General features: G+C 43.6%; 1 protein-coding gene and 1 long non-coding RNA gene across 2 annotated transcripts in view; both read left to right on the forward strand.

Annotated features, from left to right (window-relative positions):
- The window catches only part of LOC147607228 (uncharacterized), a 137,550-nt gene extending 137,187 nt beyond the window's left edge, over positions 1–363 (forward strand). Inside the window, exon 2 of the long non-coding RNA XR_015264745.1 lies at positions 11–363. This is a non-coding gene — a long non-coding RNA (uncharacterized LOC147607228). The remainder of the gene's footprint in view (positions 1–10) is intronic.
- A 22,771-nt stretch (positions 364–23,134) lies between these two features.
- Positions 23,135–25,179, forward strand: LOC147607229 (uncharacterized). The gene is made up of 3 exons (XM_086790392.1): positions 23,135–23,606; positions 24,008–24,285; positions 24,409–25,179. The coding sequence occupies exons 1-3, from the start codon at positions 23,143–23,145 to the stop codon at positions 25,062–25,064; spliced, it is 1,398 nt and encodes a 465-aa protein (XP_086646518.1). The 5' UTR covers positions 23,135–23,142; the 3' UTR covers positions 25,065–25,179.
- The last annotated feature ends 1,230 nt before the right edge of the window (positions 25,180–26,409 follow it).

Below are 26,409 nucleotides of genomic sequence, written 5' to 3' on the forward strand. Positions count from 1 at the left end.
TGTTTTGCAGACTTGTGTTACAGCATCATAGTATAGCCAAGGCATCTCTATCAATATGCATACAAGCTTTGAATTGGCCAGATAATGAAGTAATACATAAAGCCTTAGTTTTTTGTGGAGCCACAGTAACAGTAGCTATCATTTCTGGCAATATGGAACTTCAAAGCTATGTGGCGAGACTGATCTGTTTACAGGAATTATCGAGGCACTTACCATGGATTCAAATGCGTCAGCGCAGGCAGAGCTGATCAATCTCTTTAGGACTATATATTTGATAATGGCACAGCAACATGCAGCTCCACGTCAGGTGCTTCGCTTTCCTCATATTGTGTTGCTTTCATTGTTGTTCGCTCTGCCAAAGCTCACGTTTGTGCATAGAAAGAAGCAAATTAAATAAATAAACCTTAAAAAGTGCATAAAAGATTTTTATAGCTTTAAAATAGACTTTCTCTCACTAGAAATAGGTTAATTCTAGAGAGAGAATGTCATAGGAAGCTAAGGACAATTAATGCTAGAAGTGCATTTAGGTAATGTGAGGTGCCGACAGGTGAATGCAACTTTAGAATTAGCAAAGGGCTAAAATATGGGAATTCACAAGGCTTTACGGGAATTTAAACGGATTCTCGGAGTACCCAAAAAGTGCAATTAAGGCTTGCGGATGGATAAAAGGCTGGGACTATGGTTAAGAAAGAGATGGAGGTGGGAAAAAGGTCTAAAAAGGAGGGGCAAAGGAGCTGGAGTGAGGCCCGAGTCAACAAAACAAGAGGCACCTCCTAAAATTATTCCCCAAGGCCTAAAATAGCTCTCACACACACACTTCTGCTAAAAATAGCTTGCTTTTAGAGCTTCATGGAGGCATATCTTGCTCATGCAGGGTCATATTGGAGAGCCGACAAGTGCAATCAATTGCTCTCATGATTTTCTACACTCATATGTGTCCATCTTTCTCTATTACCATCTAGATTATGTGGCCCTCCTTGGTCACTAACTAATTTACATAGTCTAAGCTTTCATGGAAAGGTTGATTCTTATGTAATTAGATCTTGTTCCTTCTCTCTGCTAGTATTTATTGCTCTGCAAGGTATTTGAGTACTTGAGAAGAGGAAAATGTTTCTATTGTCTTGCTTAAGCCACAAGAATTGCAAGGGGCATGGAATTTTTCGTTTCCATTAGTACTATCAAGATATGTATTAATTGCGGTTGCTGTTAAGAGCATCCCACATCAAAGTAATACAAAGCCTTTCAAGGGGGGGGGGGCCTCAAAAGAATCAGCCCTCATCACATGTCGTTGCAATTTCTTTTCAGTTGGTTATCAATTGGTTCTTGCAACAAGTTATAATATCTTGTTATAGTTATGCTAATCATCATGCTACAGTTTTTTAAGAATGATGATTAGCATAACTATAACAAGATATTATAACTATAGCATGTTAGTCATCCTAGGAAGCTGATAGATTTTTCAAAGCTTGAGAGGTTCATTATGAGCACAAAGGCTGAAGGTGCCTAGTGCATTGTAACCAGGCAATGTATATGTTTGGGACTTGGGTGAAAGATGATATGGCGGAACACTGTATGAGCTTTATATCCAGTTAGGTTTTGGAGCAAAACTCCCCAAAAGCAGGCCGTGCCGGCACGGCCTCTTTTTGGGGAGTTTTGCTTCAAAACTTTGCTTTGTAAAATCTCTTGTTGAATTAGGGATCTATTGTTGCTGAATGTGGTATCTCTTGCTAAATGTGGGAACTGGGATCTCTTGCTGAATGTGGGAAAAACTCCCTGAAAGCTTGAGAAAGTAAAAAAAAAACTTGAGAAAGACTCCCCAAAATCAGGCCGAGCTGGTGCGGTCTTCTTTTGGGGAGTTTTTCTTCAAAACTTTTTGTTCATATGCTCTGAATGGTTGGCCCTGAATGGTCTCAAAATCAATGCCTATTATTCCTCTTCAGGCAAAGGAATCTCTATGGCTAACTTTTTTTTTTTCATTTCCTTTTCACTTCCTTTATCTTTCCAAGGGCTAACCTTTTCTCTTCCCCTATCTTTCCATGGGCTAATCTTATCAAGAGAGAGAGGGTACAACATCTTAAAGAGTCGCTTTCCATCAAACCAAAAATGCTACACCCATTAAACCAGATGTCAACTTGAGAGCCCTAATCACGATTGAGTAGTACTCCATACCATCTCAAGTTTCTAAAGTGATTAATCTCAAGGTAAATAAGTTTGGTTTTTCATTTTTTCCACGGGTAGTAAAGATTTTCTTTTTTGACTGAAAGAGCACAAGGCACTTGAGAGATTTAGAACATTTACCTATTTTAAGAATACAAAAAATGCAAAAAAACTACCTAAAAGCAGGCCGTGCTGGCATGGCCTACTTTAGGGTAGTTTTTTTGCATTTTTTCCATTCTCAAGTTTTCATTGGCAATCTTTAATCTCTTTAATTTCTAATTAAGTAGCACAAGATACTTGAAAGATTTTAGAAAATTTACCTATTTTAAGAATACAAAAATGCAAAAAAGACTATCCAAAACCAGGCCGTGCGCCGGGTAGTTTTTTTGCATTTTTTTGCATTTTTTCCATTCTCAAGCTTTCATTTGCAATATTTACTCTCTTTAACTTCTATATAAGTAGCACAAGACACTTGAAAGGTTTAGGAAATTTACCTATTTTAAGAATACAAAAATGCAGAAAAAACTACCCAAAATCAGGCCATGCCGGCACGGCCTGCTTTTGGGAAGTTTTTTTTGCATTTTTTGCATTTTTTCCATTCTCAAGTTTTCATTTGCAAGCTTTACTCTCTTTAACTTCTATATAAATAGCACAAGACACTTGAAAGATTTAGAAAATTTACCTATTCTAAGTATACAAAAAATGCAAAAAAAACTACCCAAAAGTAGGTCGTGCTGGCACGGCCTGCTTTTGGGTAGTTTTTTTTGCATTTTTCTCATTCTCAAGTTTTCATTTGCAATTCAAGGTATGTCATAGGTTTGCTCATAAATGTTTTGTCAAAAACTAACCAAAAGAAGGCCATGTCAGCACTGCTTGCTTTTTGGTAGTTTTTTTTCCATTTTGCATGAATTTGGTGTGGATGAGAGAGTTGAGGGATGATCAAAATTTACCTGATAAGTTGACTTTAAATTGATTGTAATGATTATATATGGTTTTTATATTTTTTTTAGTCCTCCTGCTATAACTGGGGGTGGAAGCGTGGAATGAAAGCGAAAGATTCATTTCAATCAGTTGATACCATGCCTATGGAGAGTCAAGGTGACATAAATAGAGTGGTAGATACTACATTGCATGAGGTAAATGATGTGATGATGAGGTTGAGAGCCAAAATTTGGATGATTTTGGGTTTGCTGTTCCACTTGATGAAGGGATAGGTCAAAAAGAGGCAAGTATGAAGATTGTCCCTTATGTTGTTAGGCCTAAGGTACCTCTAATAGATGATTCCAACGATGAAAACAATATTTATATGGACATGGGGGAGGACATCCTTCAAAAAACTAGGATGTTCATTTGCTACAATTGTCCACCGATTCCTCTTTGCAGGTTGATTCCTTATGCCAGGGTAGGGGTCTTCGAGATGATGTGGCAGGCTTGAAAATAGCATTTGCTAGGGAGGGATATGTGCCTGAGAAAGGAGCATTCATCATTGTGTCATTATGGACTAGGGACAGAATGGTTTCTCTTATTGATGAAGCAATACAAAGAGATTGGGACCCTACTTGGCATGATGTTAATAACAAAGAGTTTAAAGCTGAGCTCCTTAAAAAACCCAAACTGCATGCACTAATGGGTCATATGAAGAAAAACAAGCCTTCTGGAGTGGTTTGCATAAAGAGAGGAATACCTGTGGATTGGGCAGCTGACTTTATTTTTCTCGACCTACCATTTGGAGGCACTCTTGGTGGTAAAGATCCTTCTCCTCCATGGGATTTTATTTCAGAGGACCATGTGCATTATGGGATTGCTTTAGCATCTTCTAGTAGACTCAGGATGGTTATTGGTGATGGCCTCTGTGGGGCAGGTATTTGTTCACGTCATTAGTTGGTTTTCTCTATGTTTAGTTTGTATGGTTGTTACTCCTCCCAATTAGGAATCGCCCAAGATGGTGCAATTATAATGCACGTGACTCCACGATTGGGTGGGTCGAGCATTATGTTCGTGTCTATGATTTGGAGATAATGAGACGAGTTGTTGTCATTCACAATTCTTCGTTTGGATACAATGAGATTGGTGGTGTCCGTACAGATGTGAGTATAGTGATGAATAGGTTTTGTTGAAACTCAAAAAAATACATGTGTTTGTTTGATGAAGGTTTACTTGGATTTTATTATCTTTTGTTGCTACAGTGTTCTACGTCAATGCTGTTTATGGTTCGACGCCGTGCTACGGAGCCCCCAGTTTTCATTTGCTGAGAGCACACCTCTCTTTGTTGAAGCTCTTAGCATGCAGCCTTCTGATACCATCACCTACCATTATCTTCCAGATGATTCGCGTGCTTTGGACCCCATTGGACAGTAGTGGCGTGGTGGACTAGAGAGCAACCATACATTTCTAGGATGCTTTTTAGAGCTATATTGTCGATGCAACGGTGTTTGTCTTGAGATGGGGTGTGGTACTGCGCCCATTCTCAAGATATGCATGAACACTGGCAGAGTATGTGCATCTATTGATGTTGATATATTCTTGATGACAACGTACGTGGAGCCTCTGCTTTTGCCTTACACACAGCACGACGGTCATGGTGATGTTAGTAGGCCGCAGGTAGTTGATGATGTGGACCCACATGTGCACGTGTCAATCCGTATGATTAGTGAGCCCCTTGCGATTATTACTATTGTGGACTTCTTTTGAATGTGGTTTGTTTATGTGATGATTGGTTTGTAATGCAATGATTGGTTATGCATTTGTTTGTAATGCCATGATTGGTTATGCATTTGTTTGTAATGCCATGATTGGTTATGTGATGTTTGGTTTGTAATGCCATGATTGGTTATGCATTTGTTTAGTCATGGTCACATTATATGAAATTCTCATGGTTTTTGGGACATATTTTACATTAGAAATGTTATGTTATTGGACATTATGTTATTCATATGTTTATCTTCTCCCTTTGTAAAGATTTCTTGGTATGCTGAGATGTTGCTAGCTCTAAGTACATAGTGGTATTCTTGGGTTTTTTGATATCAATGCAATTAAGAATGGTTGTGTGCTACATAGATTAGACTAGAAATATTTGGTGTTGGACACATAACAAGATGTTATTTTTCCCTTCCATGCAAAGTCGATTGCCTGTGTATGCTGAAGCAATGGCAAGGACCACGTCTAGAGACAAACGATTCGACATGGAAGGGAAAGAGCATCGCCACATTCGGAACTTTTATGTTGATGATGAATGCGAATCATCGTGAATTGTTGCTACATTTTCTTTCATTGGTCGTATATGTAATCCTAATTTGAACTATAGCCTTCCATGTCATTTTCCAAAAAAAATTGAGTATTGAAAGTCTCACATTTAAATGTGTATTATAATTGTTGCAATCTTGCATTCTCTCTCTCTCTCTCTCTCTCTCTCTCTCTCTATGTCATGCGTTAGGAGTCACATTTTAGTGGCTCAATTAAAAAACTACTATTAACTCAATTTGAAAATTAAACACCAAGACAATGTTTAGTAAATTTCAACGCTAAAAACTAAGCCTTTTGCCAAGACCTGCTCGGAAACTTAGGTCGCTCGAAAAATCTCGCTCAGAGAACGGTGACACCCGTCCGTCGGATGATTCCTCTCATAGTAGAAATCCGTCCCCATATCATTTCTATTGTATAAAGCCCTGTGTGGGTCGTCAATGTGGACATGAGAAGGTGTGGAAAAGTAAGGAAATGTTGGATATGAAAGTTGATACAACAATAGGGGGGTGAACAAAGAAAGAAAAGCATAGTAAAAGTGGACTTGTAGAGGGTTCAAAAGCACCGTTTTCTAGCAAAGCTTCAACCTACTAGAAGCTTCCAAAGTACCCTCAAGAAGGCTCCTACCAAAAGCAACTACCAAGAGTACCCTCCACATATGCATTTTCAAGAAACTTCGTCATAATTTCCTAGGGGAAGGTACATTTCCAAATTGATATAATAGAAAGGGCTCCAAAGATTACCCTGGATAAAGGCCTTTGCAAGAGATCGCTTGGCCACAATCATCTTTGTTGCTTGTTCAGTACCCTTGCATTCACCGACAAGTATTCCCCTGGTGGAGCACCCGTCCCACACAAGAATGCCTTTGTAAGTTGAAGCATCAGATGAGTAAGCATAGACATACGTGGACAATTATATGAAAAAAGCATTCCCTCTTCTTGAACCATGATGGGTCTTTCCCTTTTTGATTGTCATGCATCTTTCTCCACATCCTTCACAAAGCAAAATCATCACCCAATGGATGATTGGTAGGGCTCCATGCATTCAAGATCTGCCAAGGTTACACACTATGAGATAACCAACAAACGGAGATCAGAATGTAAAGTGAGGGCAGGAACCAGGAGGAGCAACCTAAGTCTTCAATGAGGAGGCATTGAGATAAGGAAATCACCTTCAAAGAAAGGACCGCTTGGTTAAGAGAGCGATTGCTGTGCGACTGCGTGTGTAATCTACAGCATCACTCGTCATCTTTTGCCTTTCGATTCTCTTCTCTGTTCATCCCCTTCTAAGTGTGTGTGTGTGTGTGTGTGTGAGAAAGAGAGAGAGAGAGAGAGAGAGAGAGAGAGAGAGAGTCCCAAGCTCTTCTCCCGCCATAGCCAGCTTCAGCAAAACAGAAGCAGAGGTTCCGCTGTACAAAGCTTTGCATCTGAGCTTCGGAGCAACCTCTCTGTGTTTTCTTCTTTTTCTTCGAATCGGCGTTTTCTTCTTTTTCTTCGAATCAGCCTTTGGCATAGCATCAACTATATATCTCAACCTGTCAATATACAGGTGCTGAATTAGGGTTTTTAGGTGCTGATTTAGGGTTTGACAGAACGGGTTTTCTTTGCTTTTGTACATGGATTTGGATGACCCGGCTGTGCTGCTGTTGGTGGCATGGCTGCCAATAGCCTTAACATGGATCTTATTGAGGAGATGATCGAGAAGGCTATGGGTTACGCTTCAGATGCCTCGGAGCAACAAAAATGTCAAAGGCTTGATGTTGATGCAAGTTACACTCCAGTGAATGTTGGAGAGAATGCAGAGGAAAGTTCTCAGGTGCCTTCTCTGGAGTTTGTTACAGGTTTGCTGCAGATCATTGGTGAGCTTCTGCAAGAATATGTGAAGGCAAATAGCGTGCAAATGGCTGCAGTAGATAATGGTGGTGTGGCTGATGTATGCATGGAGACTCCTTTGTTGCTACAACAGCTAGCAGATTTTCATGATCGTGCTACTATCTTCTTCTTTACTGGGCGTATTCCGTTGTTGCCTCGTCTTAGAGCATGGTTGAGCCGCTTGGTGTCACTTGAGGCACTTGAGGAGATTTATGATGGTCCGAGAGGCTTTTATGAAATACTTTTCCGCACTTCAGAAGCCCGTAGGGCAGTCTTGGAGCAGGTGCCACTCTTTTTGGATGGGCAGTTGGTTCATGTGGTTCCGTAGAAGCCTATAGCAGAGTACCAAGATATGTTACGCTAGGCTTGCCCAGTTTGGTTGAAGTGAAACAATTCCCACCAATGTTTTGGTGTGTTTTACCAGGTCTCATGCGAGGTATCGGTGATGTTTTGGTGGTGCCTCGAATGACATCTAGAAACCAAAATTGTCTATGCATGTTGTGGGATACTGGGAGACCTAGGCTGACACATTTGCGTGTCAATATGGCTGGTTGTCTCCGAATGTCCTAGGAAAGAACAAGTTGCTGCTATACCAAGGATATCGTTGATGGGGTAGTTGCCCGTGGAAGATGAGCATGTACATGTGGATGTTCAGAATGAGGTTGAGCAACCATGGGTGGAAGTACGTGGTAAAAAGACACGATTTGCTATCCCGCGGGGGGATTTCTCAGATGCTGTTTGGCAGGGGCCTTTGCGTACTCATCAGGGGCCCTTACATATGCTTGTCACCCTTTGGGTTCAGGTGCCTAGCAACAGACCACGATTGAGAGGCCGGGAGGCCAACTTTCTCACGGTACAAGGGCTCTTGGGGTGGATAGAGTAGAACGCTATCCTATTAGAAGTCGCCTAACAAAAGAAGCACAACAACAGTTGCCTCTTGTGTTTGGTTCGAAGGGTGAGGTCATCTCACCATGGGATGGTCATTGAGCTCAACCCCCTGGCAGTGGTGGAGCTCTACCAGCTTGTAGAGGCAACATCTTGAGGAGACTCCAACTAGAGAAGTGAAGAAGAGGCGTGGGCGAATCTGGTCGTACAGTCAATTGCATGATTGGTTGATTCGACACCGCGGCATTCTCACTAGTGCAGCCCGACACAGTTTTAGTGGGCAGCGCAGCTACAATAATATGCCGGCTGTAGTCTACTATAGGTTATGAGAGTGGAGGGCTTTTGAAGCCCAATGTCTCTCCTATCTACAGCTCAAGTCTTAGCTCCAATGGTGCACTAACGCGCGCGTTACAGCAAAAAAAACCAGTCGCATCTCCTCAACTCCTTGCAAGCTTTCCATTAAAGCTTCAACTTGATTGTTTTCTTGCTCTAATCCGTTTTCTTGCTCTAATCCTTTCCCCCTTGCTCTAATCACCCAAGTGATGATGTGAATGATTGTTGCTGATCCTTCTCTTGAGTTTGAAACGGTGCCAACCACATGAGGTATCCATAAGTCTCATTCCCATCAAGTTCCATCATCAACATCACTTTCAAGCTTTCAAAGTTTTTCAAAATGTGCTTATGAGCAGTAATAGTATTGATTAAATACTAATGAAGCTATTAATCCAGGAAAGGAAAGTTATTATAAAGTGTTTTCAAACACTAAGAGTGTTATTAAACACTAATGGTGAATCTAATCACCAAAATAAGTGTCATTAGACACTAGAAATATGCTTTTAAGCACTAAAAGACCGTGTTTATCAATCGTTGGAATGTTGCAGGTGCATTGGTCAAGCCAAAAGCCATGACGCGAAAGGCAAACACTCCAAACTCCGTGATAAATGCTGTTTTAGCTTGGTCCTCGACTGCAATTGTGATCTGATTGTAACCCGAGTACCCATCTAAAAAGCTATATGCCTCCTTGCCTGCTACTCTTTCAAGCACATGTTTAGAATATGGCAAGGGGTAATGATCCCTTCTGGTGGCTGCATTAACCTTTTTGAGATCAACGCACACTCTAAGTTTTCCATTCTTCTTTGGCACGATGACTATCGGAGAAACCCATTCTGAGTGCTCAATAGGATATATGAATCCACATTTTACCAGCTTTTCAATTTCCTCTTGTACAATCTTTGCGTACTTAGGATTCATTGGGTAGGGACGTTGCTGGACTGGTTTAGCAGTGCTAATCATTGGAATCGTGTGTTGCACCATCGAGGGTGGAACACCCTTCATATCATGATATGTCCAAGCAAATATGTCCTTGAATTCTTTAAGAAGCTTCGTAAGTGCAGCTTCTTCCGCCTTGGTGAGGTCTTGAGCAATATAAACTGGTTTAGACTCCTCACCCGGATCTGCTAAGTCTATCTCCTTAACTACCGCAGGGCCATCGTAGACACCACTACTCCCATTGGTAGGCGTTCGTTGGGCTTTTGTGTAGACCACTTTACGTTCCCCTGTGGTGAATGATTTGAAATGCTCGGGTGCGGGGTGTAAGTCTACTGGTTCTTGTTGTGCCAGGCTTTTTTCTTTCAATTCCGCTTTCTTTTGTTGCTGAGCCAACTCTTGGTTTTGCCGCCTTCTTGCAGTACGACTTAGTTTCGGCTTTTCTTTGATTTCTAATTGGGCGACGTCATGAGGTTGCGGAATACACCACATGACACTTTGGAGGTATTGTCCCCAATTATCCGCTATCTTCCCGATGAGCATCAATGGCTCCTATATAACTAAGCCATTCTGCAGTGGATCTCTCCTTATTTATTGCAGTTCGTACATTAGCTCGATAGCGTTGGCGCTTATGTCTCGTTTTCTTCTTACCAAGTTTTTGATTTTTGTTTCTATCCGATTCGGACTCACTTGGTCGATCTTCACTTTCGGATGAACTGCAGGAGGTCCCTGTCCTAGGCCTTGAGCACCTTGCTTCCACGTTTGGGTGAATATTTGATTCATTTTCCTCATCAGGCTCAGGGTCAGTTTCTTCTTGAGATTCATACTCAGAGTTGTATTGGTCAGAGTCTTCGCTACTTTCAGTGTCGGTGGAGTTTGCCACGTTCTTGCCATCAGGAGTCAAGTGCATAACACCTATCATGTTTACTGGCACGTTCTTGCCATCAGGAGTCAAGTGCATAACACCTATCATGTTTACTGGCACTAACGGTGGCATATCTTGCCCCTTAGGTGTTACCCAACTTGTGCCTCTATTTCCCCATGTGTCTATGGTTGCCGCTAGGTGTACCCAATCCACGTTATCCGACTCAGTCATACCCGGTAGAACATCCATATAAGGAGAATCTTTTTCATCATCAGTCTCTTTTTTGCATGTATAGCAATACCTTAATGGGGCAGAGTGAACAGTGGTATCCGATCGATTATCAATGATAACCTTGCTTCCCAAGGGATGCGCACGACCATTCTCAAGATCAACTCGAATGACAGAGTCCTGGAATTGTAGATAGACATGGTTTTTCGACCAGTCATGCACCATTTGTGCTTCCCTCATGAAAGGACGTCCTAAGATCATTTGATATGACATAGGATGCTTGGAGAAATCCATTACAATGAAGGTATGTCGTACCTTGTATCCCAAAACCTTGATCTTAAGGTCCCTTAACATTCCAATAGGTTTAGCAATAGTTCCATTTGCCATCTTAACCACTATGTTTGAGACTTCGAGGTGAGGTCTCCCCATGGATTCCCAACAGTTTTTAGTCACAATGCTCACTCCAGCACCACCATCAAGGATTCCCTTTAGAGTTAATCCCTTGGTAGTAATGGGGAGGGTGGCATTAGATTCGTCCCCTTCAAAGTACTGTCCCAACTTGTTAACAGGTATTTCCACGACCGAGTTTTCATCTAGGTTGGGTTGTAGATCCCAATGTTCTCCTTCATCTTGAAGCGTGTCGGGTCTATCCATATTTGCAAATTGTGGTAGCCCCGCCTTTAGTTCTCCATTGAGAAATGCCCGAAGAGCTAAGAATAGCTCAGGATCTCCGTATAATTTGGATATGATCATGGTTCTGATCTCAGAGGACATGAAATCCATTAGCTTAGACACATTCAATGGTACTTTTCGAGACATCGCCCCTTGACTAGGGTGGTGAAGATGGAATCACTTCCTCTTCAATGGGGTCAGGCAGTCCCTCACTAAACATTCTTTCCAGCAAGAAGGGTGTTTGCCCACTTCCGGATGTCCTATCCTCGCTTTCTTCCCGAATGATACTAGGTATAGCTAACGGTTTATGGGTCCGGTGAGGCTGAACTTGCGTAGGAAACACTGTGTCTGGAATTTTGATTTTTCTCGGGTTTGGCTCCAGTTCTCTTTGTGTTTCTTCCACCAAACCCCTCTAGCTCATCTATTTAAAGGTGGAGCTATGAGGCATTTTGTATTGAGCAAGGCCTAGTTGTATTCATAAACAACTTAATAAGCAAGATATTGTTCTTGTATTTTGTGAGCTCTTTTCCTCCACACACTTGATCTAGCATGAGCACCATGTTTTCTCAACACTTACTATGATGGTTGATCAGTAAGGTTTTGTCGGATCATTGGCCGCTTGTGTTTGAAATGCTCTATCATCTTGTGGATGCATATAAAGGCTTATTAGGACGCTTGTCTTTGCGCTTAAATCACACTTTTTTGGAGCATGAAGTTTTTGATGTTTATATACGTCAGTTGATACGACATTTCTCCACAAGAGTGTCCATGGCTGATTATCATGCTTGGCCAGTGTTCCTTACCAACACTCGGAAATTAGCGCGGCATTATGGTCTTGCTAATGCCTCTATACAAAAACAGCATGTGGCTCTTCTTGAGTTGCTTTTAAAGGGCTTGCAGGCATTCATGTTTACTGACTCTATGGATGCTGAAGTTGTGGATGCCATAGAATGGCTGAAAAAGGAGCTATCTAGGGTGCAGGAAGCATAATATGTTCGCTTTAAACTACTTGCACGTCTTGATGCTCTGCAGGATGCTAACTGTCAATCTCATCGCTTCTATGATAAGTTACATCAAAAATATATGCGTGAGAATATTGTTAGGCTGATGGATGCCCAAGGAAACCTTGTTACTCAACCTTCTGAGGTTATTCAGCATTGCATCACGTTTTATGAAGATTTTCTTGCCCCTCGAGAGGATGTCTCGCTGGCAGTCCTGGCTGCAAGGTCCTGGCTACAAGGGAGTCATTGTTTGTTGAAGTATGATATCAGGTTGACCCTGATATGGCGGTTCAGCTTGATGCTCCTGTTACTCAAGGGGAAATGGAAGTTGTTCTCTCCAAACTTCCCATGGGAAAGAGCCCTAGTTGGGATGGTTTGACAAATGAGTTTTTTTGAAAATATGCTGATCAGCTTGCAGAGCCTTTGATGCTTATTTGTCAAAGGGTTTGGGATGAGGGATATATGCCTGCCGATTGGAAGTTGGGAATACTTCGTTTGTTGCCCAAAGTCCCTTCGCCTACTTCTTTGGCTCCATGGTGCCCGATCTCACTTATGGGTATTATGTATAAAATCTTTACAAAGATTTTTGCCAATCGCTTGCAGAAGGTACTTCCTACTCTTATTCATCCATATCAATATGGATTTGTGCATGGTGGCAGGAATATTTTGCATAATATTCTTAATGTTCAAATTGAAGTGGATTATGCCAAGGCAAAGAAGCAAGAGCTTGTGATGGTGCAGCTGGATCTTGAAAAAGCTTTTGATCATGTCAGCTGGTCTTTCCTTTCTCAGTTAATGATAGCCATGGGCTTTGGTCCCAAAATGGCTAATTTGGTGCATTTACTTGGCTTTGGCTCTATCACGCGGATTATGCTCAATGGAGAACTTTCGGATGGTATTTCTCTCACCCGTTCTCTCCGGCAGGGCTATCCTCTTAGCTCTCTTTTCTTTGCCATTGCCACTCATCCTATGTCATCTCGCCTAGATGCTATGGCATCGCATGGTGAAGTGGTTGGTTTGCATCTCCCTCATGGCAAGCAATTGGTTGCTCAAGCCCTTGCGGATGACACTTTTATGTTTCTCAGGGCCGAAAAAGCGAATATAGATTGAGCAATGGAAGCTTGGAATAATTTTGCATTGGCTTCTGGGCTGAAAATAAATTCAACAAAATCAGCCCTCATTGTATGCACGGAATTTGATCTTGAGGCATTAGGGTGGCAAGGCCATGTGGTGCATACAAGAGACATTGTTCGTCATCTTGGGTATCCGGTGGGTGTGGATGTGGACCCCCAAGCGCTTCTTGCTTGAATATCTACTCGGATATGCTCAGATCTCGGATAAATTTGTGTATTGGAAAGCTCAAGGGTGGCCTATGCACGTGAGGGTTAAGGTAGCTCAGGTTATTATGCTTAGCATGATTTCCTATTTTTTGCCTTTGCTACCTTGGATGCACAAATCTCTTCTCTGTTTGGTTGCTCCCATTCGGTTTATGCTGTGGAAGAGGCAAGGAAATATTATGGGTTAAACGTGGATAGCTTGGAATCACATTACGACGCCCAAAAGAATGGGTGGGGCTGCTTTACTGGATGTGCGCTTGCATATGGTGGCACATAGGTGGGCGCTTTTTCAGGATATGTGTTTGCAAGAGCAGCCTTGGGTATTCATGGCTTGTGACTTGATTAAGTTGGAGGGATTGTCACATGGACGGACACGTGTGCAGGCTTCATGGTGGGACATTGTGAATGCAGCTCATCCTGTCCGTATTCGCTCATCTCACATTTTATTGCATATTCTCCTTTCTTGGCATGAAGTTCTACTATTGGCTCGGTGGGATCCTGGTCATGAAAGACTACTTTTGAACTCTTTGCAGTTCGAAACATTTGTGGAGTCACGTGTCATTGTTTGGCCAGACAGAGATGCTTCACGCATGCGACTCAACCGCATGGTCAGGTTAGGCTTGGTTAGAATCCGAGATGCTGTGATACCTAGTCGTGAGATAGGCCATATTCGTTTCGTTGTATTCGGCAGCACTTTAGGGTTCCTCGGACATTTCAACCACTATGGGTTGACATCATGCATGCAGTTGAGCCTTTTACTCCATTACCTCTGCAGATCAGAAGCCTTGGCTTGATTGGGCACTATGTAAATCTGGTGACTTGATATCACTTTCAGCTAACCAGGTCTATCATAAGCTCGTATCAGAGAAAGATTGGGTTTCAGCCAAGGCCAATAAGGTGCAGGGATTGCACAAGTCTAAATCATGGTGGTAGAAAACTCTTATACATTTTTGGCAGTCTAAACTCCCTTACCAAGGTAAGGTTTTCATTTGGAGGATGTTGGTGGGAGGGTTACCTACACGGGATCAGCTCAGCCATCGTAAAATTACATTGGCCTCTTGCTTCTTCTGCACGACATGCACTGAAACAGTTATGCATCTGTTCATGAGTTGTCCAGTGGCCTATCAAATTTGGTCTTTTGTCTCTCACGTTTGGGAGGCAGTAGAGAGGTATACTATTTTGGCTCATCAGTGGATATTTGGGATTTGTCCTCAAGTCATTACTTCGGACAGTCACCTTGTGATATTCCATTTCCTTAGATGGACAGGACTTTGGCATATTTGGTCTACACGGAATGGGTTCATCTTTGATTCCTTGTCTGGAATACATGGGCACATTCTACGTATTTGCGGTTTGTTGCTTTGGCAGTTTTCTTCTCTTCTCTCAGGTCAGCTACCGGATGCAGATGTTATTTCGTTGTGGTCTACGACGGCTCGGCTGGCTCATCTTTGATGCTTTTATCTGGGATGCTTATTTGGCTAGGAGGCTTTCTTATTAGTGTACAGGTTTGCATGGTCATGATCCTTTAGAGGATCTTTTGTGGGGGTTTTTTTGGGGCCATAGGTTTTGTGTGAGCCAAGTGGCTGATGTACATTTTTACATATAATATAAAACACCATTTCACAAAAAAAAAGGACTGCCCAAGAACTCGCAACAACAGCAGCTCCAACCGCCATAAGAAGGAACGGGAGGAGGGGAAAGGGTAGAAGGGGCAGGGGAAATGATAGAGGGTGGGGGCAGGTGGGGGGCAGGGTTGAGCTCAGGGCTCAGCCCCACCCCAAGATGGAGACAATGAGGCAAAGCGGCAAGGCACAGTAACAAGTCGCCATAGCAAGTCACGATGCTTGAAGTTTTGGCTGACTAGATTTTTGACATACTATATTTTCTTTGTGGACTACATGTATAAGGGGAAAAGAAACAAGTCCATATGGCAATGCATTACATTAGATAAATTTCGTGTCTACAAATGCTGAATTGTGGGACATCAATCCAATGCTTCTCCAACACATAAGTGATAGAAATAAAGGCCTTCTTACAATTCTACACTACATTGTAATGGAAGAAACGGTTCTGCCCTGAATTGCACTCGAAAAGTCAGTTCTACAAAACATGCAAAACCAAGGCAGTGCTTGAGGCCGGCCAAAGACTCTATGCAAGCAAATTGAGAGAGCTACGAATTGCATGCGTGCTGTCTCTGGCTATAGTTTCCATGACCATGAGCTTGTTCGTCTCCATCTTTCCCCTATTGCCTGTGGGCAAGTTCTCTTTGTCACCGATCCTCCTCTTGCTAGACCCTGTTAGCTTCAGCTGCCTCCTCTCAATTCACCCTGGCAACCTCTCGCTCCTTATCTTCCCTTTCGAATGTAGCAGCTAGGCATTTCAACGTGTCTTGCACCTAGCTGAAAGTCGTCTTGCTTGTTTTCTAGGCACTGCTGTCGTCCTTCCTTCTCTCAAAAGTGGAATCGACCTTCGTTGGGGGAGCAGGGGACTTGACACTGTCACACTTCTCCTCCACTACTACATACAAGAAAGAATCAGTTTTTAAAAGAAGAAGACTAAATGCATGGACTCCAAAAAGGATAGAGAATCAAACCATTTAGGCTGTCCAAGGCAATATCTCCGGGGTCAATTGACGATCAAGGCCAAATAAGTCCACCATCCTTTGGTACAGTTGAAAGATAAATTTTCTATGGGCAAGCGATGTTGAGCCTTCTCTTCGTCGTCCATTTCAAAATACATGCTTGCACCTGACTTCTGCCTACGTTCGAAATCATAAATCTTGTTCCACAACCTCAATAGTTTCTCCCATTAGTCCTTGCATTGCTAGGAAGCGTGCAAAACATTTCGTGCCATGCACATCTTAGAGGTTTTTGCACAATTGTCTTGCACTCGTACTCCACCTTCCTGAAGAGAAATGTCGAATCGCTTCTTGCACTCTATGAGAACGAGAATCTCCCTTTCTTTCCACTTTGTTTTGTCCATTGCTTCTATAGAAGCTTTCTTCTTCTTTGTCCCAGTTGTGGTTGCTTCAGTGCTCGCAGGCTCTGTTGTCATGTTGCTTGCACCTTTCGTCTTCCTCATGTTGGAGTTTCTGTTGGCTTTTCTAGGAGGGTTTGTTCATCTATAGCTATTTGGAGGTTGGACCGTAGCCATGACAGGGAGTTGAGTGGAGGGAACAATCTCCTATTGGCTATCCACGGTGGAGGAAAGAGGGGGCAATGGGGAGTCCATGCTCCACACTTTGTTCAGATCTACTCGTCCTTGGAGAGACGCCATGGAGAATAGGTGAAGGTGCGAGATGAGAATGCGAGCAGGAAGAGCAGAGAAGGTGCCTCCCATGGCGGGAGGCGAGAGAAATTCGAGGGGTCACCAGTTTGTCACTGGCCCCTGGCATTAAAACAGGCCTAAAATTAGACCCTTGAGCTGCGAGTGCACACCTCCGACCTCTAGGGGGTGCCCCAAAATGAGTGCATTCCTCCAGTCCCATCTTTCTCGGAGTAGGTTGAGCGGCACCTGCGTTTGGTGAGGAGATTCTAGAAAATGGGTGGCATGGGACCGACTCTAAGGCCTAGAAGACGAAGTCCAAAAACTGAGCTAAATTCGGAGCCGTGATAGTTATCGAGAGGAGATGTAGTGAGGGTAGCTTGGGTGTGATTTGAGGGCTGGCCCTGGCATTACCAAGTTGCTCAAACTGCCTTCACATGATCGCTTCAACGCATGCACATATGACCGAGACCTTGTGTGCGCCAATTATGGGCACGTGGTGGGATGCATGTTGGGATGGTGATGACCTTGTTTCTCCAGGTGCCAGCGGAAAAGCCTGCACAATACAAAGCCATCAATGAGTACCACCATGCACATTGTATTATCGTCGACACTCTCGAGGACTTCCTCTGACAAGCAAGCTGAACAGCGTGCAGCTGCTTGCTGCGGCTTGCGTGCGTGCGATGATGAGATCTGCCTTGGCCTCATCATTCGCAACATGTCTCACACCACCACACGTTGCATATTCACTCCTTTGCTGGCTTGGCCCATACTTGATCCGAGATGTGGAGCAAGCAGCTTGCGGAGTTGCCTCAGTGTCATACATCTGCCTTGCCATTCTCATCATCTTACACTTTACTGCCACCCAAAATGGCAGCTGGCCGCCTCCACAGCACATCCACACGCCTGGATCTAATTTCCCGCAACGGTTCAATCTCTCCGTCACTCAAGGCTCCTGTAACTGCACTCTACATCAGCAAGTGCACACCCAGTTGTGGACGAATGCTGTCTCAATAGACTGCCATTGCCCTTCCACTAGAGACCTTGGAGTCTCATGTGATTCTCCTGTGGCAACGTCCGCTCCAGAGGCAGAGAGAGATCTTCAACCTGTGGTCTTGAAAGAGGTCGTCAAAGAGCCTTGCCCTCCAGTCGAGGAAGCGCACCACATTGTGCACAAGGTCGAGGAGCCTTGGTATGCAAAGGGTAAGATTTGGCATTACCCCAGCTACAAAGAACCAGCTCTCCCACCAAGGTACTTTCGGGGGATCAACCAGACGAGATGGCATACCAATGATCCAGAGAAAGCATGCCTGTTCTTTGTCTTCCTAGACACCCCCGGGTTGTTCCGACCTGCGATACATCCAAGTGAGTTGCCGCATTGGAACAGCGGATTGAATCATGTTCTTGTTACATTCTGGGACAAATGGATACAGAAAGGCCCTGATCCAGAAAGTTTCGGCTTTGCTTCTGTTATGATATCAGATCTGCATGAGACGACATACAGGACAAGCTTCGATGTAGGAATTCCATTACCTCCGTTCCGGCATTTCAAAGAGCTCCTACATGTAGAGCCTTTCAATCGGAAGTACCTCCTCACGTTTAGAGGACTAAGATACATCAATCGAAACATGACAGGAGAAGGGGTGCGAAGTCACGATGCTTTTAGGGCAATGAACAACGGTAACGACATAATTATAGCAATCTCTTGCAAACATCCCGTGAACGACGAGTTCAAGCCGCAAGATCCGTCACTTGGAGCCCATTGCGATGAGGACGATGCGCTATATGAGCGGTACGACTTCAATGATCTGATGAATTCAACCTTCAGGCTAGCCCCAGCGGGCATACAGTCCAATTCTTACAGATTCGCAGAACTCTTGAGCGCTGGGATAATACCTGTACTGATAGAGCAGACAATTATGTGAAACCCTACGAAACGTTGCTCCAATTCGTTCAACAAAGATGCAGCGGATTGTGCATGCAGTGCGAGGGATGAGGAGGAAGGAAGTGGAAAGGCGGCAGAGGTACTGCATACATTTCTACCAGGAAATCTTTTCAAGCGAAGAAGCACTGTTAAGGTCTGCTACTATAAATGCACAGAAAGTGAGATTCATGGGAGCCTTTCCGGCATGGATTAGAGAAGATGAGGAAATATACTAGCTTCGTGGTTCACGGTAGTGCATACAGGCACAAGTCTGTTTGGTGTACCATACTTCCTTAGAATTGTCATTCTTCCATATTGAGCATCACAACGCCACAGGTTTGTGGACACGGAACATGCTCTTCAGCGAGTTTCTTGCGTCGATGCTCATGCTCATTGCTTGCATGTTGTCATTTCAATTTTATCGCAATGCTTTTCAACTGCTCATCATCATAATTTCTTCACATGTTCATGCATTGTAAATCTCTCAGTTTCCTAAAATTTATCTGCGCGACGGAACCTGGAAGGAACTCTGGATCACTCTCCACTTTCCCAAGTCTTCTGCAGTGTCCGTATCTGGTACACGTCCTTTTACGGCTATTCTTTTTGGCTATAGAGTATTGTGGTCTCTGGTCTGTCGTCGTTCCAGGCAAGTCGCGACCTAGGCGGTTTCCACACCACCGCAGAGGGGCGGGGGACACGTGGAAGGTGAAGGTTGAGGGTTTGGCTGTTGGCACGGCCACCCAGCCTAATGCAATGGAAACCTCCCACGGTGCGCATTTATGGGGCGTGGAAACTGCCCCTCACAGCCTGTTCTCTTGCAATCTTGATAGGCGTATTTAGGGACCCCACCACCTCATTTCTCAGTTCACACTGGCTTGTAGTGCCCTTGTGCACTCCATGTGCCATGGCCCATTGGTGTGAGCTCCTCTAGTGGGCACTGACGTGCATGTGCGGAGCCCGTCGCTTGGATTGTAGAGTCATCTTGCCAACTCCTCAGCGTGGACCGCCTAACATTCACCACATGTACCTCACACAAGCCACCACATTATCTTCTCATTCATCCCTTCTGTTCTACTTAAGATTGTTCGCATTGACGATGCAAACCTTCGTCTCCATGATGCCGAGCTCCGTCTTCACCATGGCTACCACTTGCTTGCTCACCCTCCTCCATGCTCTTGCCCACTTGCCTTGCTCTAAGCTATTGCCCGGGCTAAATGCACCATGCCTTCTGATTTCTCTGCATGTGTTGCTTCCTCCTTGCATCTCCTTCCTCGTGCTTTCTCTTAGTCGTTCTCGTCATGCAGGAGCTCCTCTCTTGCATGCTTCAATGAAGGAGCACCATGGCTCTTGAAAGCTTGGAGCCTCCTTCATGGCCCTTCATGGCTGGGTACAATTCCCAACTTTGGCCAAGCTTCTACAACTTGCTGGCTGCCAAGCTTCTTACCATCCCTTTGGCAAGGAGCCTTGCTCACACTTTGCCCTTGCCTAGCATCTTCGCCATGTGAACTCCTCTCGACTTGAACGGGAGTTGAAGCCAAGATGATGACTCGGATTTCATCCCTAGCTCTTAGGCTGATGGCCGGCATGTTGCACCAATTGTAGTGACCCCGCCCATGCATGCTACACCACAAGTGAAAAAGCTTGCACCAAAGTCTCACGTCCCCTTGTCCAATGTCACGCGGTGAATAAAGCATTGAGAACGGCCTCCCAGGGCCAGGCAACACCTACATCATCTACTTCAACAACACCCAAGGGCATGGAGCCGTTTGTGTTCTGGGATGCCTTTGATTTGGTATAGCTCAAAACCATGGCTGCTCGGCCGGCAACCATTTGACATGCTCTATTGCATGCATGCCACATGGCTCCAAATGGCGCGACTATTGTTTTGAACCATGCTAATTTCCATTTTTGAGCCATGCAAAAATAGCGGCCATGGTGGCTAATTTATATGAATATATATGTATATATTAATGCTAATGCTAACATTAATGTGTGTGTGTGTGCACCTACAACTTATCAACATCCCCTGTATAACACAACACGTATGGTGGGGATGCACTCGTAGCTAGCTAGTAGGTTGGTAGTCTTTAACTGAATGATCTTGGCCCAGTCCCTCAAGGATCACCATTATGCTTGTGGGTCATTCTTTTAAGAGGTATTATTAGTACACTTTACTTCCACGTAAAATGTGGCAAGGTCAATTTGAGAAGCAACCCCTTCCTGCACTAATGCGGCAACGCGAGACCCTTCCTTCCCGTTCCGTTCCCTTTCTTCCCCTCTACCCTCCCTTCCCGTCCCTTCCTCCCTTGCCAAAACCCCTTCTCCCTCTCTCCCCTCCTCCTCCCTTTCCATTTGCTCTTCTTCCTCCCCCCCACCAACCATCCTCTTCAACTCCCCCTCTCCTACCCCTTGCCTCCTCTTCTCCCCATCCTCCTCCTAAACCCTAAATCCCTTTCATTTTGCAAAATGTAATGGATTTATTTCTTCAAAGTACTAAAATGTGTATGTTAACACCATCAAAGACTTTGAGACTTTGAGCTAAAGTTTATGCACAAAACTGTGTCATCCTTATATAAAATTCTCATGTCGCTGTTAAGGCTTTCCGACCTAATGTGTTGTGGGGATCTTACAAAAAGCCTACAAGGAGCTCATCCCTTGTGTAACCTTCGTTTGGAAGCAACTAAACCAATCGATCGGCAAGAGTGTCAATCTTGATCCCATCTTCACACAATCAAATGTCTACAAAGAGAGTGGGGAGAGAGTAGAGAAGAGAGAATCGCATCGTGAGCGTGGTGAATGGGGAATGCGTATGCATAACACATATGAAGGGAGTAGAAGAATACACAACAACACAAGCTTGGAGACAAGGTTGAAGGAAGTGTGATCTTCTATTGCCAAGAGTGAAGAATGATGTCAACTGCCAAAAAACTGTCTTATATACATAGGCTTTTAGGGTTCAGCCCTAATCCTAATTTCCTTTTAGCCCTCTCATTAGAGACCAATTTCTTGCATTCATATGGCCCAAAGGCAAGATCTTTACATAGCTTTGCTTCCTTTGCTATTCCTAATATTGGGGAACAACATTATTAGCTCTTCTAAGACACAAATTGTCAAAGTAGACTTTGGAGGTTAACGCCCCATTCTTGATGGAGATTACGTCCTCGGAATCTTTCAACTTCTGTGGAGTAAATGCTCTTGTTGTACCCAATCAATTAGATTGTATTAGGACAACAGTTGATATTCTTTATTGACAATGGGATGGGATGCAGAATATGAATTTTTTATTTCAAATGAAATAAACATAAGAAGGTGGTTAGTCTCATCACTTCCTTCGAAATTGTCCCACTACTGACCAAAAGATACAAGCAAAAGGAAACTTTTGACCCTCCTAGGGAAGGGATTAAACTATTTTCAAAGCCCATTTTCCTTTTGTGAGAAAGTTGAGCCCCAACATCCCCGCTCATTAACTTGCCTTTTGATGTTTGCAATTGCTCCTTTATTCGCATTACCTCACATGAATCCCCCATCTCTTCTCACTTTTACATTTATATAATGTAGCTTGGTGGTAAAGTCCAAGTGTGAAAAGTGGGAGGTTATGGGTTCGAATCCTTTTGAGCATCCCATTAAAAGCGAATGTAGGCTTAAGATAAACTTAGGCTTAAAATATAATACTAATGGAGGTTAATTAACCTTTGGATATGCATAGGTTAATTGGCATCCAAGAACATGAACACGATTAATTAATTGAATATGTGAGTGAGAAAGGAACCGTTAAGTCAAAATGAAATGTTGGATTCACACCATGAGAATTGTGTGGATCGTGATGTATCCCAAGGAAGGTGAAATGTAGGCTTAAGATAAATGAAATATCGAATTCATTGTGACCCCTTTTATAGAAAGGAAAGGTCAAGTCAATTGGAAATTCTTGAATTCACACTATGAGAATTGTGTGGATGGTGATGTGTCCCAAGGAAGGTGATAGGCTTAAATTGAAATTCTAATGGAGGTTAATTAACCTATCGATATGCATAGGTCAATTAACCTCCAAGGACAATTAACCTTTACATATGCATATGTTAGTTAACTTCCAAGAACATAGAAGGGGCTAATTAATTGACTTAGTGACATGTGAATTTGTGAGTGAGAAAGGAAAGGTTAAGTCCAAATGAAAATGTTCGATTCTTCTTTTTTTTGTTGTTGAAATAGACTTGAACTTTGAAATGAAAAAGAAAAAAAGAAAAAAAGAAAAAATGTTGCGAGCCCTTTTAAAAAGGTCAAGTCAAAATGAATGAGAATTGTGTGGCTTGTGATGTGTCTCAAAAATGAGTGCAAAAAAGAAAAAATGTTGGATTCATTGCGAGCCCTTTTAAAATGGTTAAGTCAAACTGAGAAAATTTGGATTCACACTAGTGCCTTGTGTTGTGTCTCAAAAATGAGTGCTATGACAGAGAAGCTTCAAGTCATGGCCATGGAAGACGACACTCCGTGTGCACCCGGTGCACTTCACTCTTCATCCCAAGAGCCCATGGGAATTCTGGAGCAGTTGGGAGCAAGTGCCGATTCCTGGACTGCTCTCAATGTCCTCCTCTCCGCAGCCACTTACTTGTTCGATGTGGGCAGCACCGCTGCCACTGCTTTCAAGTATTACCAGTATTCCCAACAGAAAAAGAAGGGCGACTCTCATTCCCTTGACCAAATCGGTAGTTCCATCCATAATCCTTTGCGAGTCTCCATCATCATCATCGCGCTCATGGTTGTGGCGCATATCTCCAACGTTGTTATCTTCTACTTCTCTCTCCAGCCCAAAGATCGCCCTGTGACGGCTGCGTACTTCCTGCCTTTGGTCCATCTCAAGAGATTGCTAGCGGTAGTTCGTCGTACCGGCTCCATTAATGGGTATGTTCTGAACATCTAATTTCCGCTAAGTATCATGTTTCGTGTTTGAATAATACACAGCAATTTGCGGGATTTGCGAGCTTGTTGAGTCTGTCACTAGTTTTTCGAGGTCTGTCACTAGTTTTTCGAAATGCCGATGCCACGTCAACGTTGCATTTATGGACTCCGACGACATTCTTCAAATTTGGCGTGTTTATTCTTGCTACAACATTGTTCTGTTGTGAGCACAACAGATAGGCTTGCGCTCTCTGGATGATTGTGCTAGGAGAAGTTGAATTTTTTTGGGGGTTTCAAGTCTTTGTGGCGGTGAATGCTCAGTGCAATCTCCCCTTCTACTGAAGAATTCTTCTTTGACCATCAATATGGCGTGCTGAAAGTTTGAAACTCTTGTTTTTGCGTAGTTTCAAGGACGTAACGTCCCCTGAATCCACTAGCCTTTACAGCATCCTAGCGGCTGCGTTAGAAACCGGCCCTCAACTCATGATCCAATACACGGTCTTCCACGCCGTCGGTTCAACTTCATATTGCAGGTCCAGCTCAAATTGTAAGATACCCAAAGTACTTCTCATGTCCATAATCGGCTCATTAGTATCGGGAGCGTACAATGGAGGAGCTGCGATCGTACCCATGGAAGGCCAGGCAGGCTTTTCAACCAGATTAGGAATCGGCATTGCGTCAGGTATGCAAATGGCTGCTAAGGGCATTACAATCAGGGATGATTGCATGTCGAAAGTGTATAGATATGAGCTCAAAATCGGGAGCGCTAATATGACTACGATTCTTTTTTTTCTGAATTGATCAGGGGTGTATACGTTGGGTGCGGTGGTGGTAAGAAGCTTCACGTTCAGCTTCTTCGTAACGGGCACTCCGCCTTCATACTACATCACCTACGCGTGCATCAGCTACGTGGTGCCGTTCCTCTTGTTTTGGGCCTGTACAAAGCCGACCAAGATGGGAGTGGGAGTGGCTAGTGCGGCAACCAAGGAAAAGTCTAAGTCTTGCTGGCATTGGAAGACGATAATTCACGCAAGCGCGTTTGGGCATGTGAGCCTCTGCTTAGGTCCGTTGTACCCTTTGACCAGGGATGCGTATCTCAGATCACGACTGGGACGACGCAGCTTCCATGGTGCACTGGTGTGCGCTGCTGTGGCTCACTTGATGCTGGATGTCACGGGTCTCATCATCATCTACAGGAGCGCCTTCTACAAGCCTGATGGAATTCACTTGTACGCTCCGGCCTGCACCTCCGTGAGCGACGCCTTCTTGCCCTGCGCTCTCTTTCTCGTCCTTTTTTCCCTCGCAGCAAGTTCCTGTATCGTCTCTATCCTGGCTTTTGTGATCCTTGATACACATATCCATAGCGATCGCGAGCTACCCTTCTCCTTCAGTCGCCATTTCAAAGCAATCCTAGCAAGCAAAAAGCAGCCGACTACCCCTCACACAAACAGTTGTACATGAACGCTTAGTGCAGGCCACGACATATAAAGGCTGTATACAAAATGAAAAAACAAAAGAATGAAATAAAAAACGTTCTACTCAAAGATAGTACAACGAATGTGTCGCACGCTCCAGTTTTTTATGTCTTAAACTTTGTGATCGGCGTAAAAATTTAAATACAATTCAGTGTTATGATGACTTCAAAATATCGTGACGACTTGCAATCCACCCTGGCATCCACTTGAGAGGAACGCCAGGTCACCCGACTCGATCTCCATGAGCACAAACTCTAACCGCCCTCCAAAGCATGCTCCAACGGTCACCATGTATGGACGACTAATCAAATCTTGATGTAATCAAGGGAAGCCAAACTTACGTTTGTAGGTGCTGAGTAATAGGTATGCTATGTTGACGCTCCTCCTCATTTTTTTTTGAAAAGTACAATATATATTAGATTAAGTTGAAAAGGAGATTACAACTGCCATCAGGAGGCAAGACCCAAGCTACCCTTATAAAGGGTATGGACATAAGTGCCATATGGCGCACACAAAATTCCCAATAGCCAAAACACAAAGTTCTTGTGAGTTCTACCCTCATCCCTTATAGCATGTATGTGGACATCCTTTAGCCTTAAGACATGTGAACCAACAGAGCTATTTATGCTATGGGGGTAGAGAGTGGAGCTCGGAGAGTAGGTCTTCATTGTAGGAAACAGGTCCATATCTTTAGTATTCTTCCCGGACCTGCCTTTTGAGCTGAAACAGGAGCATGAGAATCTCTTCCAACTATTCATGCTCTTCCTGCACAGGTGGGCCTTCCTAAGCTTGTTTTCAAGATAGGCATGAATCTTTCTCTTTTATGGAACAACTCTATCTTTCTTTTGATGTCACTGATGGAGGCCTCCACCTGCATAAAAATGGCCAATGTCAGATAGTGAACTAAAGCTGGATTATTACCATTAAACAATATATTATTCCTGTTCAGCCAAACATGCCAGAGAAGAGATAGCTCTTAGGGGGTTCCACGTAGCAGAGGGCATTCCATATATTTCTCCCAAAAGAAGTTCTTTGTAAGTCAGGGAGGTAGGGTAGATAGGAGCTAGAAGGCTATTGAGCCACTTGAGGGCCTCAGTGTTGTAGGGGCAACTCATAAAAAGGTGGGAGATAGTTTCCATTTCAGCTTTGCACCTGTAGCACTTTACCATCTTCTTTTCCAATGGCCATCCCTTTGGCAGCTGTCCACGCAACATTATGAAGGATTAGCCATAACAGACAAGAGTATTTAGGATATATTTGAGAGGACTAGCAATTCTAAAATTTGTAGTTCCATTGGGAGTGCTGTCAGTTCACTTTCCATCTCCTGTTGA

This window comes from Cibotium barometz, chromosome 55 (assembly GCF_041138505.1).
Source record: "Cibotium barometz isolate CiBa-2024 chromosome 55, ASM4113850v1, whole genome shotgun sequence".
NCBI lineage: Eukaryota > Viridiplantae > Streptophyta > Polypodiopsida > Cyatheales > Cibotiaceae > Cibotium > Cibotium barometz.

Coding starts and splice junctions, on each gene's coding strand:
- LOC147607229 (XM_086790392.1), top strand. CDS start 23,143: ATGAGTGCTATGACAGAGAAGCTTCAAGTCATGGCCATGGAAGACGAC. Junction 23,607..24,007: donor CGTACCGGCTCCATTAATGG/GTATGTTCTGAA, acceptor GTTTTTGCGTAG/TTTCAAGGACGTAACGTCCC. Junction 24,286..24,408: donor AGGAATCGGCATTGCGTCAG/GTATGCAAATGG, acceptor TGAATTGATCAG/GGGTGTATACGTTGGGTGCG.